At 36.3% G+C, this 16,280-nt stretch overlaps 1 protein-coding gene across 10 annotated transcripts in view; it reads right to left on the bottom strand.

Annotated features, from left to right (window-relative positions):
• Window positions 1-339: 339 nt before the first annotated feature.
• SCN2A (sodium voltage-gated channel alpha subunit 2) overlaps window positions 340-16,280 on the bottom strand; it is a gene marked incomplete at both ends in the record, with an annotated part of 89,962 nt that continues 74,021 nt past the window's right edge. For all 10 annotated transcript variants that reach the window (XM_082658533.1, XM_082658530.1, XM_082658536.1 and 7 more), the window contains 7 exons: window positions 340-1,535; window positions 3,267-3,537; window positions 8,303-8,400; window positions 8,769-8,910; window positions 11,893-11,946; window positions 13,242-13,523; window positions 14,521-14,643. In XM_082658533.1, the coding sequence (XP_082514659.1) occupies window positions 340-1,535; window positions 3,267-3,537; window positions 8,303-8,400; window positions 8,769-8,910; window positions 11,893-11,946; window positions 13,242-13,523; window positions 14,521-14,643 (2,166 nt within the window). The remainder of the gene's footprint in view (window positions 1,536-3,266; window positions 3,538-8,302; window positions 8,401-8,768; window positions 8,911-11,892; window positions 11,947-13,241; window positions 13,524-14,520; window positions 14,644-16,280) is intronic.

Here is a 16,280-nt window from a genome sequence, read left to right on the forward strand (position 1 = left end):
TGTTATCAAGTGTCACGTGTTGAATTTACATAAAAATTTAACTTCCCTCCCCCCTTTAAATTGGTTCCTAGAGTCTGAGTAGCCATTACTCTCTGCTCTTCAGCAGTGTCAGCTGGTTGTGAACACAGAAACCTCCTGTCGATGTTGTTTCTCTGGTTTGTTGAGTCTCAGTTTGCTGACCAGAGGCCCCTGTCTTGTTATAGGCACTGACCTTAAGTATACAGTTGTAAAAACAGTCAGTTTGGCATTGACCTCCTGTGGGAGTCCTGTTGACACAAACACATCACCATCACAGGCTGTAAACAATTGATCACAAAATGGAATATTTTTTGTTTCTTTTTACTTTTTACTTTCCCTGATATCTTTCCCTTTGTCTTCCTTTTCTGATTTGTCTTTTTCAAATTTTTCTTTTTCTGGTTTTGTCACACTGTCATAGGAAGGTGGAGACGTGGTAGAAGGTGTCACATCGGTTTTCTCTGGAGTTGAATTCTCATTTAGTTTATCAGTGAGGATATCTTCTTTGATGGGTGTCCCATCACCTTCTTTACCTTTGTCCTTCTTATATATACATGAAACTTTTTTAACTTTTTGCTTCAAGAGGTAGCGTCTATAAGCCCTCTGGATAACAATAGCAGACACCTCCTCTTGTTTGCGTTTCAAAGTGGTTGTAATGGGCTCATAGGAGACTTTGGAGGGGTTCGATGCCATGAATCTCTCTTCCATCTGTATTCGAAGGGCATCCATCTCTCCACTCTCACCCAGAACACGCTTTGTAAAGGCAAATAAAATGTCGAGGCAGTGGATCCTGTCCCCACTGACCATGGGCAGATCCATGGCAATGAGCTGGACTTTGTTTGGTTTTGCTATGAGAAGAGGAGGATCCAGGGCAGCCGCAAAATCAGAGAGCTTGGAGAACTCTATGAACTGGGTGGCATCAGGATCAAACTTCTCCCAAACCTCATAGAACATCTCAAAGTCATCCTCACTCAGGGGCTCTGCACTTTCTTCAGTAGCAACACTGAAGTTCTCCAGGATGACAGCGATGTACATGTTCACCACGACCAGAAATGATATGATGATGTAACTGACAAAAAAGAAGATCCCCACAGATGGGTTCCCACAATCTCCCTTAACTGAGCTGCCAGGGTGATCTTTTTCAGGGTCACAGTCTGGAGGTCCACTATTAAGAATAGGTGCTAGCAATCCATCCCAGCCAGCAGAGGTGGTAATCTGGAACAGGCAGATCATGCTGTTGCCAAAGGTCTCGAAGTTGAACATGTCATCAATTCCAACCTCCCTCTTAACATAGGCGAAGTTGGACATCCCAAAGATGGCGTAGATGAACATGACCAGGAAGAGCAGGAGGCCGATGTTAAACAACGCAGGAAGGGACATCATCAAAGCAAAGAGCAGCGTGCGGATCCCCTTGGCCCCTTTGATCAGACGCAGGATTCGGCCAATCCTGGCAAGACGGATCACTCGGAACAGGGTAGGGGACACAAAATATTTCTCTATCAGCTCAGCCAGAAACATACCTATGGAAAGCCAAGATAAAACAAAAATAAGGTTATACTTAATGGCAGTAAATGAAAATTTACATTTCTAAGATAAGCACTAACTAGTTTTACAAAATGTGGACATGAGAATTAGGTATACACATACACACACTTACATACACACAATCTGTAATATTTGTTTAGCAAAATGAAACTGGTATGTTTAGTGTTATAACATTAACACCTTTATACTAACTGAAGGTACTAATGGTCATTTTTTCTGGTTCAAGAAAAGCATCCATAAAGGACACAATGTATATGGCAGCCAAGCACAGAAATTTATGTTTCTTTTTTTTTTTTTTTTTTGCGGTACGCGGGCCTCTCACTGTTGTGGCCTCTCCCGTTGCGGAGTACAGGCTCCGGACGCGCAGGCTCAGCGGCCATGGCTCACGGGCCTAGCCGCTCTGCGGCATTTGGGATCTTCCTGAACCGGGGCACGAACCCGTGTCCCCTGCATCGGCAGGCGGACTCTCAACCACTGCGCCACCAGGGAAGCCCAAGAAATTTATGTTTCTTAAATACTAGTTCTAGTGTTTGCATAAGATTTAATGGATAAAGCATATGATTTTTGGATCAGGAATATGAGAGTTCTTATTCTTCTGAGATGGTTTTGATCCATCTTATTTGGGAGGCGGCAGCACAACGTACTGGAGACAATCCAGGCTTTCAAGACAGACATACTTGGGACTGAATCCTGGCAATGATTTTATGCATTGCTAAATGATGATAATAGCTACTTTTGTTGTCGTCGTTAGGCTTAACATTTACTAAGTCTTTTCTTTGTGCTAGGCACAGTGCTAAGTGCATTTACTTTCATAATCTCATTTAATCTTCATAACACCACTTCACAAAAATGTTCCTTGGAAAACTAAGGATTGGAAAGGTGAGGTACTTGCCATAGGTCACAGAGCTGGTAAGTAGTGAAAATAGGGAAGCGCTCGGTCAGGTCTGTATGACCCAGGAGTCTCATCCCTTAATCACTGTATTATCCTGCATACCACAGTCGTCAGGATCAAATGGAATGCTACCTTGTCTTTCTATTTAACCAGCAGAAGTGTATAAATAGTGGAATACTATTTGTCTCTCTATGTATATGTTCTCTTTCCTCAAACAAGCAGAACCTTACTTCTAGCACCTGATTTAATGTCCTACACACAAACACTTAATATGTATTGATGAAATGAATTTGCTTTGAATTTTTGAACAAAATATGTACTTGTGAAAAAGAATATTACACACCATAGAAAACTATCTGAACCCAAAGATAACATGAAGCTTGTATGAGTGTGAATATATATAAACACACAACATGATATTCCAATTATCAAGGACAATTATTTATGGACTATTTGACTACTTGTAAGGATTTATATGTGTACATGTGTGTGAATTGTTTATTCAAAACAATACTTGTCTATACTACAGGAGTATGACTGAGGACAGGAGTATTATGCTAAAGTTGCAGTTATTTTCTTCTGAAATGAGACAAGATGATAAATGAAACCTGCAGAATATAAATTCCTTTTTTTATACATCATTTCATACACAGCATGCAATTAGAGAAATGACAAGCTGAAAATGGACTAATAATTAGACTTTTATTTGAAATTTCGGGGTGAATGAGTAAGATTAGCGAAAAAAACTTTAAAGCTTTAAAACACAAATTTTCACCACTAATTTCCTTAACTGAGTAAAAGCAGCTCTTCTTACCTACAATGGAGAGAATGACCACCACAAAATCAAAAATATTCCATCCAATGGTGAAATAGTAATAACGAAGAGAGATTAGTTTCAGCACACATTCTCCAGTGAACAGAACAATAAACACCAGATTAATCCAGTACAGAATGTTTGTCATTTCTTGACTCTGGTCATCAGTTTCTACCATCATGGTGACCATGTTGAGGCAGATGAGGATCATGATGCTGATATCAAAGACTTGTTTGGTTACAAAATCAAAGACCATCCCTTGAAATTTGTTCTGAAACAAAGAGTAGGTAAAGTTCACTTAGAAACTGAAAAAAAAAAAAAATCAAGTTCAACTTATCTGATTTTAATATAGCAATATGAAAATGTAGCTTTTATTAAAAAACACTACATTTGTTTTACACTTGGAAGAAAATGTGTATATTGGAATATCCAGCTCTTTCCAAATGTATTTGTTTTATTTATACTGTTCATGATACCAGATTTTATAAACTGATTTTATGTTAAGAACCACCTGTTAAGTTCTCAGTGCCCAGAACATCACCATGTGTACGATGGACAGTTAGTAAATATTTGCCACTATAATGAGTCTTTGTTATTGCCTGTGTTGGGGGTGAGCATCAAAATTAACTTTGAAGAACTAATGAATAAGTACTTCTCTTGCTTTTCCTGTCATTTCCCCCCCCAGCTTCTCCCTTTATATACCCCCCAACCCCCGGCAAAGCCAAAGCGTCTTAAATTCTACCTTAATTCTACCTCAAGGTTCAGTTGAGAAGATGTTTCTAGAATTATAGTTCAAGAAAAAGGACATTAGTGGAATAGTTGGTGAAATCCAGTTAAATTCTACATTTTATTTTATGGTATTACAGCAAGATTAATTTCTTAGTTTTGCTAACCAATCTATGGTTATGTAAGAGGTTAAAATAAAGGAAAGTAGGGTGAGGATTTTGTGAGGTAACTCTTCTATAAGAATAAATTATCTTTAAAAAATTACAGTTCACAATTCAAATGTTCAAACTCTGCCCTATTCAATTTGGACCTTATTCCAAGCACTAACTGGCCTTACGTCTTGTTTATGAAATTAAGTCCTCATCTTGTAAACCAATTAAGCCCATTGGACCCTATTTTCTTCCTTTTTGCCCCTATCTGCTTGGTATTGAGGCACTCTAGAGCTTGGGCCTTGGCTTACCTCTGCTAGGTTGTCCTCTACCTTCTCAACTAGAACTACAGACGTTCTGCTACCTCTACGCTCATAGTCTGCTTTCCCAGATCGACACATTTATTGGTCTGGATTCTCTATGTTAGTGTTTTGTCCTCTCCCTAGTGGAAGCATCCATTACTCCCTATTGAAATTCTGGGACATCAAACACCACCTGTTTGTTATATTTTGCTATTTTCTCTGAATACATATTTAGCCTGCTGGGTTGGACTTACATTGTTTCAGCTGGGTCTGTCCTTCTAGGGCCTTCTTCAACCTAATAAATGCATCTAATTCCAGTTCTAAACACTTCATTCTTAGCTCTTGTGTACTGAAGTTTACTTTTCCAAGGCTAGTTATGGTCCCCTTATTTCTACCCTTCTGATACTTCCTACCACTCTTGTACCATATCATTTTATCTTGTTTATCTGTCTCCTCTGTCCTAACACCTCTGTCAAGGGATATTATCAGACAGCCCTTCTCAGTCTGGTGAATCCTAACTCAGTTTTAAGTTTTAAGCACTCTGTGATCTCAGAAAACTTTGTGCTTACATTTGTCATAAAAGTGATGACATTTTATGACATCAATTGCTCTTATTTAATTAAAACCTTTTTCTCTTCCACAGATATAGCACCTACAGTGTAGTAGATTCAAAATTGCATAAAATCAGAAACTTGGTGTTTATTTTCATATCAGCATGATCAATAAAAAGCTCCTTAGATTCCCTGTCCATTTAGTTTTCCAGTGGATTACCTCAACATACAACTCCAATTCCCAGTTATAGATCACTGTCTCCAATTTAAATCCCAGAATATGCTGGAGGAAGCTATATAACCTTGGAGGCCTTGTTCACCAAAGATTTATGTTCTCTCACTTTACCTTGGCCCTTGACAATGATTAGCAATCCTTTGTTCCTCACTTGGTCCCAGGATAATTTCAAACTTCTCAGAAATTTCCCATTCTCTTGCCCTCTATTCTTCTTTTTTGAGAACACCAAAGTCAACTGGTGTAAAGAAACTCTTCTACTTCCTTTTTCATTTCATATTATCTTGTCTCCCACACCTATCTTTTTTATATATTACTCCAAATTCATTGGAGGACTCAGTCCCTTTTGCTCTCTAACCTAGACTACACTGTTCTTGAGCCACATCCTGTGCAACTTTATTCTATATTTATTCCCTTTCTCTTCAATCTCTTCTTCTTCAGAACTCCTGCTTTGCTCTGCACCTAATCTCTCAATCTTTAGAAACTTTATTTTACTACTTCTTCTAAACATTCATTCTCTTTCAGACTCCCTTTTTGATTGTAAAATTCTGTAAACTAGCATCCCCAATTTTTTCTCCATTCATGTCCCTACTTCATATTCTGCGTGACACCATTATTCATCCAGTTGTGTGAGGCAGAAACTCATAAGTCATCTTTGTTGCTTCCTTCTTCACCTTTCATATTCAATTAATAAACCTTTTAATTTCATTCCTGTGATAGCTTACAAATCCATCCATTTTATTCTTCTCCACACCACTCTACCTATCCTCTCTGAAATAGTTCCAAAACAAGTCTACAATGCACATACTGCCTCTGTCAGTGCTGGTTGAGTGATATTCACAAAACCCAAACGGACCAGGTCCCCTTCAATGACTTCCCATTGCTCTAAGGACAAAGACTACTCTTGAACATGGCCTATGAAGCCCAGAAAAGTGTGGACCATCCTAACCTCTTCATTCTCCCCATGTCCCAAATGAACCCCCACGCTCTGCACTCCAATTCACTGGCTTTCCTACCTCAGGGCCTTCACATATACATTCCTCTTCTCTTCCCACATTGCCTACTGACGCTTCCTCATTCTTCTCCATGCCTCAGTTCATGCTTCAGTGAAGCCTTCCCTAACTTCCCTGATTCATCAGTCCCCTCTTTCTTATCAGCTCTCATAGCCAAATGGATCTTTCCTTCTTGGATATTTCTATATTTGTTGGGGTGACTATTTGATTACCAAATAGACTCTTTATTGCTCAATATTTAAATCCAAATGTTTAGCATAGTACATTGTTAATGAATGACTGAAAGGATGGATTTTACCAAATCATTTCTTAATTTGCCAAATTGTTGCCAATAATAGTCTAGTTAAGTGCACTGATCGTTTCCTGTGCATCCCTGTCCCTGTCCAGGTAAACCTATGTCATTTGATGTAATTAAACAGCCATTTAAAAATTTCTTTCTCAATCATTTATCTACATATATATGTTGCCTATTGATAAATCTCACTCCTTCACTGATTTACCTTTTCCTATAATGGTGAAGTGCCCAAGGCTTCATGCTCAGAACTTTTTGGGTCTTTTTTTTAAAATATATATTCTAATTATCTTTCAAAAATGAATCTAAGCTTCAGAGCTCAACTGAATTATGTCTGACAATGACAACTCTAAAATCTTTGTCTCATATTCATAAGACCTAATTTTTCCAAATGCCTTTATAAGACTTTATGTTAGTGCAATCAGTAATTTCACAAAACATTAACTGTTTTACATTTTTCATTATCTACATAATGAAATGTAGATAATAATAATCCTCCCTCTTTTCCTATATTTTATAGCTGCCTCATCCCACTGAGTCTTCTTGTTGGCTCATTTATTTCCTATGTTCCAGTCCTACTGGCATGACCCCATATTGTGGACTCATCTTCTTGTCCAAGGCCCAGCACTATTTTGTCTCTAACATCTTCTCACGCCAGTCTCTAAAATTCTTTTTCTTCACATTACTATGCTGTTCACTTAACTATATTATATTTTCATTTGGCTTAATTAAGATCGATTTCTTCAGACTCATAGGGGTAACCTTGACTCATTTAACCCAGAAAACCTTGTGTTTACTACTCACTATTTCAAATATATCACTATTCTCCACTGCAATATTTATTTCCATGGCTTTGGAGTATATGTTTTTTTATATAGGGCATTACTCTGCTTTACTCCCCATCCATTCAAGTTGTATTATTTCTCAAAGAGTAGGCTCAAATTGTCCATTCCTAATGTTTTGTCCAATATAACTATCCACTTTCTTTGAGCTTTTGGCTAACTTACAAACAAAACATGGGCATGGCCAGTTTTAGCTTGGCCAGTTTTACATCGTCACTAATGGAGTCATAGAGTCATGATTCCTTGGGAACACTGGATTGCCTTGTACCATGTATACCTTGGGGGAGGACTTCTGAAACATAGAAAAACTCAGGAACTCTCCTGACAACAATTCCTTGAAGCAACCAAACAGAACCAGTAGACATTGGCAAATATACAATTGGAATAGCCATGAAAAGTCTTAAAGAATGATGTCATCTGATTTAGGGGCAAGATGCTAGGAGGAAATAGATTTTTCTTAAAAACCAGGAAAAAACAAGAACTGTGACTTTTTCCATTAATAATTCCATTCAATCTGCAAAGTTGGACAGAATATGGGGCATATTCAAGAGGTACCAGTTATCCCAATTGGTCCCCACTGCACTCTGAGAACGTTCAATATTCCCACACGATGTATATATGAATATGTTTTCTTCTCTGCATTATTAGAAGCTCCTCAATGACATCAATCCTATGGAATAATATTGGCATATAAGTCTGAACATTATTATTAATATGTATTTTATGTCTGTATATAAAATATATTACATAATTTCTACATAGTATGTATATATAAATTACAAATACTTAGGCTATTTAGGCTAGCTAGTCACATTGCTAAGGCAAAAACTTTGTTTTGCAAATGCACAAAAATTAGTATCTAGCAATTTGGGCTGTAAAAGTGATAGATAGCATAGCTTTTATTGATGATGAAAGTATGTTATTCTTACAGCAGGTCGAGGTATGGGCTTTTGTGGTTTCTTTGAACCCAGTTTTTTCATTGCATTGTAGTATTTCTTCTGTTCTTCTGTCATAAAAATGTCTTGACCTCCAAAGTAAAGAAATGAAAGAAAAACTTGTAAAAATCACGTTCTTTGCTAGCTACAAAATTCATCTTAGTAATTGTGTGAAAAATGGCTCCACATTCTATTCTAATGCTACTAATTAATATATGTATTTTAGAGATGCATATATTCAATGCATAAATTATGCCATATTAGTCAGATTTCTATACTGGAAATATCAGTACATGCTATCTGAATTATCAATCACTTAAAAACTCATAGATGATTAAGTCTCTCAAAACAATTTCTGAATTTTATATTCTTTCTTTTTGTTGACTGCATTTGGAGCCAAAAGGAAACGGTGTGATATGTTTAGTTCACATTTTAGAGCAAAGATGAAGTTTTAGTATACTTATCTTCTTTTTCTGTTGGTTGAAGTTATCTATGATGACACCAATGAAAAGATTCAGAGTAAAGAATGAACCAAAAATAATAAAGATGACAAAATAAAGATACATGTACAGATTGTCTTCATACTTGGGTTGTAATTCTACCTACAAAATATGAAAAATGATAACTATTAGACCTACTCCATGTTTCATAAAAAGACATCAGTGAATTTTTGATTCTCAAAGCATGTCTCTATCACTGGAAATTTAAAAAAATTAAACAGATTTTATGAAACATCAAATCTAACACCTATTGAAGAGTCTCTAATAAGGTTCACTGACTTGAGAAAATGAAACAATTCATAGAAAAGTCTGAATAATTAAAATTAATTTCACCCAATAAATGCCTAGATTATGAATGCACTTGCAATGCAGTTTCAAGACCCCAATGGGGCATGCAAAGTGAGGATTTCCTCTTCCTACAGAAGAGGTGTTGTAGTCACACTGTTCTATGTTAAAAACTTTCAAATTTTACCCTCTCTGACTCAGCTTCTTCATCTGTAAAATGGAAAAATATAGAGCCTACTCCTCATATGGTAGTTGGGAAGGTTAAATGTTACTATTGTATATGAGAGGTGTTAGAACAGCACCTGGTCAATAGTAAAAGGTTAAGAGTAAAGGTTTGATTTCTAGTACATATTTCTGTTGATAGACTAGAATTATTACTGTACGTGTGGACATAGGTACATCAGTAGGATCTTTCCATTCTGAAAATGAGTCTATTGATTCATCCTATTCTGCAGGCCTTAGGCATTGTTTTTGTAACAATGATGCCCTCTCTCATCCAGCACAGTTCTGATGAAAAAAGTATGATGGCTGGTTTAAGCTTCGGCTGTAATCTGTAGTTCAGGTCTCACAGGACATTGTTCTAACCAACTCAGTTAACTAGTCACAGGTGACAATGAATGCAGGTAATGACACATTGTGTCATGAAATCAATTTAGAGGGTAATGGCCAACATGGAATTTTTTTTTCTAATGAAATAGGGTAAAATAGAAAATATTGGAAATATTGTAAAACTGCCTATTCTTTGATAAGACTTCTATTTTATTTATGCATGTGTGTAGTGGACAGTGATATAAAATATTTTAAAATGTCTTAAAATTAAATGCTATGTAAACACAAAAGTGCACAGTACATAAGTGTTAGATGTAATAAACTCTTTTAAAGTGAACTTTACAACCCAAGATGTCAGAAACCCTTGGTATATCCTTCCCAAACATAAATTCTACCATCCCTGCTAAAGGTAATCATTATCCTGACTTTTACAGTAATTATTTCCTTGCTTTTTCTCTAGAGTTAGAACCTAAGTATGCATTCTTGAACAATAAGGTTAGTTGTGTCTACATTTTGTCTAGTAGACACATTTGTTATAACAGTTACATTTTAAGATTCATCTGCATTATGTATACTGGATTCATATATCATTTTCAATACTGTTTAATATTCAATATTTGCCTATTTCTACTACTTTTGAGTTGTTTCCAGTTTTTCACTAATGAAAAAAAGTTATGCTCATTCTTATACATAGATTCTCCTATATATGTACATAAGTTTCTATAGAATATATTGCTAAAAATGGAATTGTGGGGTTAAAGAATATCTTGAACTTTAATGAATAATGTTGGTAATACTCAACTTTTTTAAAGGAATATTTATCCATTTCCCCCCAATCAGCATACTAGAGTTCTTGCTGCTGTTTATTCTTAGCAGCACTTGGTACTGTCAAACTTTTTAATATTGCCAATCAGGAAGGTTTGTAGGTAATATCTAATTTTGGTTTAAATTTGCATTTCTCTATTAACTAATGAGAGTAAGAGTGAATAACCTGTCATAATTATAGTGGCCAATTGGACTCCATCTTTTGGGAAGTGCTTGAATGCTGAGGGGTTACATAGCAGATAGTGTATGCTAGGTTATTAAGGAAGAAACTGAAAGCAAGTTGTGTGTCATGTAGGTTATTGATGAGAAAGGTGGAGAGAATTTTAAATGAATTAATCAAATAGGTAGGAAACCACTGCAAAAAATGAGGTAATGTAAGAAAGCCAGCACAGTGAGTTGTAATACATAATAAATTGTAACTATTATTCAAAAAAACCCATAACTGGGATTCCTGACAGTAATAGATACAATGCAGGGTGTTAAGCGCTTTCATTCTTTTTTTTTTTTTTAAATAAGGTGAAAAAAAAATCAGGAATTCTTTCTAAGTTACCACCTGGTTTTTGGTGTCAGGGATATAATATTTTGAGCTTAATTACTATACTCTGGCAATATATCAGAAGCCAATCTCTTTTTCAAAATGTGATTTCCTCCCTTATTGTTAGTGAGAAATTAATGGAGATTATACAAAAAATTTCAAAAGTGCTGATGTGTATAAGGTAGATTATGAAAGCCCCTTTTTCTACCACAAAAATCTCACTTCCCAGAGAGAAACACCATTAGGATTTTTTTTTTTTTTTTTTTTTGCGGTACGCAGGCCTCTCACATTGCGAAGCACAGACTCCGGATGCGCAGGCTCAGCAGCCATGGCTCACGGGCCCAGCCGCTCCGCGGCATGTGGGATCTTCCCAGACTGGGGCACAAACCCATGTCCCCTGCATCAGCAGGCGGACTCTCAACCACTGCGCCACCAGGGAAGCCCAGGATTTTTTTTATATGTTTATTTTGCTTTCTGTTTGCTTTTTTCACCACTAGTCAGATCCTTCCTATCAGAGGAAAGATCAAAAGCTGGAAGAAATCTGTGACAGATGAAGAAAGTGCCTGTGCAGGCTTTTAATTCATGGCCAGAACTATCAGAACCAAAAATAAGATGTCTCATTTTACAAATAGAGTCAACAAATTTTTAAGTGCCAGGCACCATGCTAGATACTAGGAAAGATATGTTAAAAGATTCACAGTGAGTAGAGAAATACATTTAAATCAAATTTTGGAAAGTGTAATATAAGGTTGAATATTTTATTTTTCTAATATAGATGTAATCTATAAATTTACCTATGATTTCACTTTATTGACAATATCACTAAATAACAACACTTCAGAAATATTCACTGGATCAAATTAAACAATTTTCTCTCTAAACAGACTTACATTTCGTGAATCAACAGCTGCATACATGATATCCATCCATCCCTTAAATGTGGCCTGTAAAAAAAGTCACATCATTTAATTTTTTCCCTCACAAATTATAATTCTAGAAAAGAGATTAAATATCAGATTGATTGACCAAGATTCATTCAAAATGGGTATATAAAATAGTTTTGAATTAATATTTAAACTCTTTGGGCAAAGTTTTATAACATATGCATTGAAAACTCTTCCTTTGCATTCTTCTATAACATCTTTTTATGCAACTTTAACATCTATAATGAAATCATGATGGATTACAACTATATGCTATCATAAAAGCAATTATCAATAACTTTTGACTCTGCTGTATCTAAAGAATATAACATGAAATAATTTCACGTATATAGTACTACCTTCAGACAAATGAAAACATATGCTGTGTTGTTTGATCTTAATGCTTTCTTTTCTGCTCATCCCTTTCTAAGTGGTATTATCACTAACCATCAATCATGATGGTTTGTTCTTGAAACTCTCCTCAGTATTGCTAAATATACTATTTTGAGGCAGTTATTCTATAAAAAGCAGCATTATAATCTGAAGCAAACATATTTAATTGCAATTTACTTTTTAAAATATTTTGGTTTTGTGTGTTTGTGTGGGCATAGTAATCCTGAAGACAAGTCTTGTACATTTTTTTTCAGTTCCTTAGTGCTACAGGACCCTGCAATATTTACCTAGTGTTGGGTATTGTGTAGGTGGATCATCTCAGGGAGCATGTGGACATGACTTAGAGAGGTCAGTTGAGAAGTTGAATGGATATTTATGAAATTATAGCAGACATAGTAGACTTGATAGGAAGGTTTTCATTTGCAAGAGAGCAATCTCCCTATCTGAAAGCATTCAAGCAGCAGGAAGGAAGAGGGGAATCAAGGTAGAGTTCGTGTGAGGGTACATTTGGTTACGGTGTTGGTGAAGGTTGGGCGGGTGGAGACTTGGCGAGGGTTTAGAGACTGTCTGGTACCTGAGAAGGAGGACAGAAATCTACCACGCCTCTCCCCACCACCTTTCCAACCCCACCCTCAGGCCACTGCCTCTACTTTGCTCAGATTAGGGATGGGGGAAAACAGTAGGAACCTACACAGAAATCTCAGTAACAAAGACCTGTGCTGGGAACCTAAGGCTTAGTCTGAGAGACTATAAACTTTGTAGAGCTGTCCAGTTTTCAACATGGCACAGAAAAGACAGTTCGGCCATGACTGAGGAAGAATCTAGGCAAATGGGCTCGAGGAAGTATGTATTTGCAAACACTGAGAAGAATTTTGGACTCCTTTTCATAATACATCACGGTGAATAATAAGGTGGTTACTTACTACTTGAAGTAGAGAAAGATACCCGAGTCCCACATTATCAAAATTGACTTTCACGTTCTTCCACCGGGCAGTTTGGTTGCTCTCTATGAGGGCCTTACACTCACTGTAGTTGTTGACCACGCTGACATCAAACATTTCTCCAGTGGTGTAGTTAATACAGTGATAAAACTTGCCAGCAAAAAGATTCACTCCCATGATACTGAATATTAACCAAAAGATCAGACAAACCAGAAGTACATTCATTATGGATGGAATGGCTCCTAAAAGAGCATTGACAACAACCTGGCACAGAAATGAGATGGAAAAAGAAGTGAAGAGAGTTAGATCTATGGAAGGACTAGGAATTTAGGTCATTATATATGCAAACTTGATATAGAAAATATGAAAATCATTCTAGTACTGAAAGTTTGATTCTCTTTTTAAAAAATTAAAACAGCTACTTCAAAAACAGTAGATTTTAAATTGGTAAAGTGAAAAGAATTTAAGAGCTAGCCATTCCTTTCTATGCAACCATGTGCATACAAACATAGGAGCACACACACCTACACACATCATCTGCTTCTGGTTGTTTTTGCAACATTCAGAGAAAGTCCTAAGTAACTATTTTAAAATATCACAAAAAAAAGCATCTAAAAGTTCTTTTTTGAATAGCTAAATGTAGGGAGACAGGGCATCACCATTTCCTCAGTGCTGAGGGTATGTGGTCTCAGGTTTTGTGCCCCAGGGGATGACAAATGGCAGCACAAATTCCTCTGAGTTCTTTTGTACCACCTTTCTAAATGAGTGTTAGATTTCCACAGCTGACCTACTTTTTAGCCATCTCAGCCTTCGTTTGAAAGCTAAAAGGCCAGATTTGAACTTTAAAAGGCTCAAAATACATCATATGGAACAGGGAAGAAAAATGATGAGGAACGATGTGGTGGTTTCAAATTACAGTGAGTGGGATTTTGTGCACGTTTATAAATGGAAGGAATATAACTAATCTTGATTCACATCAGAAGCCTATACAACATGCTAGAAATTTCCCACAGAGTGAACAAATCTAATTAGAAGCAATCTAATTGTTTCTAATTAGAAGCAACCATTCAGGCATTATGTTCTGTGAGTGCCTCCAACAATGTCAAGTTTATGGATGTCTGGCAAATATTACTGATTGATTGGCGATGTGAGTCTGAATGTAGAAGACACAAATTCAGCATGGATTTGTCATGTCTAAGGTTCAAAGCAGCAGTTTGTTCTCAATTCTAATTCCAACAAATTCTAAAGCATTTGGTCTTACCCTCATTCCTTCAAACCGGGATAAGGCTCTCAATGGCCTCAGAGCTCTTAGTGTTCTGAGGGATTTGATGGCACCAAGTTCTGAGTAACCCAAAGCATTTGCAGTTAAGCTAACCAATGAGACCTATACAGAAAAAGCAACACAGTTTTCTCATTTACAAATAAAAATGCTTATACAATTCAACCTTGCTCTATGTAATAAACCAGTAGTTCTCAAACTTTAGTATCAGAATCACCTGGACAGCTTGCTGTAAACACAAATCGCTGGCCAAGGTTTGAGGTAGGGCCTGAGAATTTGCATTTCTTCGAGTTCCCAGGTGAGGCTAATGATACTGGCCTGTGAGCCACACTTTGAAAACCACTGCTATAAACTTATGAAAAAGAAGAAGCTATATGTGTTTTTTTTCAAGATTCTTGACAAGAAAATTTTTAAAAATTAAATGTAAAGCAAGAAAAAGAATGACACCGAAATGAAATTTTCATCTATAGATCTGTAAAACTTTATCATTCCTCATATTACTGAGCAGACCTGAAAGAGAAATTAAAACTTAGTACAAGTATGCAAGTAAACTACGCAAACCACTATTGACTCTGAATATAAACACATTCAGAAAGATCTAGGTTTCTAAACAGTGGCTTAGTCTTCCTGTAAATGTCAGTGTGAGGGCATAAGATCATTAATTAGGGAAAATTAAAATAATTCATTAAAAAAAGTTGAGATTTTAGTATAACTAATTAGAAATTGTCAGAAAAATGTTTTCTTTAGTCATTTACACAGATGACAAATGCAGTTGATAGAAGTTCTAAAATCTCAGCTAAAAAGGAAAAGAACAACTGCCATAGGTGGCACAGAAATGTCTGATTTCCTTTGAAAATACATAGAAAACTCATTAAAGCCATATAAACTAAAAAAAGATATTTTCTCCTAAAGTGCACCTGAATTTCAAAAGTAGAAAACTGAAAACAGATGTGTAATATAGGTTTTAAGAATATGGTGTTAGTGTATATTTAAAAAATACATTTTTTAAGAAGAATAAGTGAAGCACAGAGAAAATTTTTACAACAAAACTTGACTTATTCGAACTAATTTTGCACATGTCCTCTGAGATAGAAAAACCTTTAAATTTAGAAAAAATTAATCTATAAAAATTTCTGAGGTGGTTTTTATATTTTTCCTAAAATCTAAACTTTTAGACTTTGTAAGTCTCCTCTTCACAGATAACTGAAAAATAGTTACTGAATTATCATTTGTTGTGAAGATCTTCTACATATAAAACAAGAGGACCTATAGTACTTTATCTTCTCTAAAGACAAAATGAAAAAGAGATAGGCATACATTAAAGGAGGAAAGATAAAAGTTAGACATAAGAAAAAAAATTCTGAACCGGGGCAGTATTTATTGGCTAAAGAAGTAGTAAAATATTCAAATTTACATGTCTTGTGTAGCTGAATATGAAAAGGAGATACCTGTAGACCCTCTTCTTTTTTTTTTTTTTTGCGGTACGCGGGCCTCTCACTGTTGTGGCCTCTCCCATTGTGGAGCACAGGCTCTGGATGCGCAGGCTCAGCGGCCATGGCTCACGGGCCTAGCCGCTCCGCAGCATGTGGAATCCTCCCCAACTGGGGCACGAACCCGTGTCCCCTGCATCGGCAGGCGGACTCTCAACCACTGCGCCACCTGGGAAGCTCCCTCTTCTCTTTTTGATCTTTATTGGTCTTTGGCCTGTAAATAGTAATCTCCTTCTATTCCATCACTGACAC

Source organism: Grampus griseus (assembly GCF_964374135.1).
Source record: "Grampus griseus genome assembly, chromosome: 7".
NCBI classification, from domain to species: Eukaryota; Metazoa; Chordata; class Mammalia; order Artiodactyla; family Delphinidae; genus Grampus; species Grampus griseus.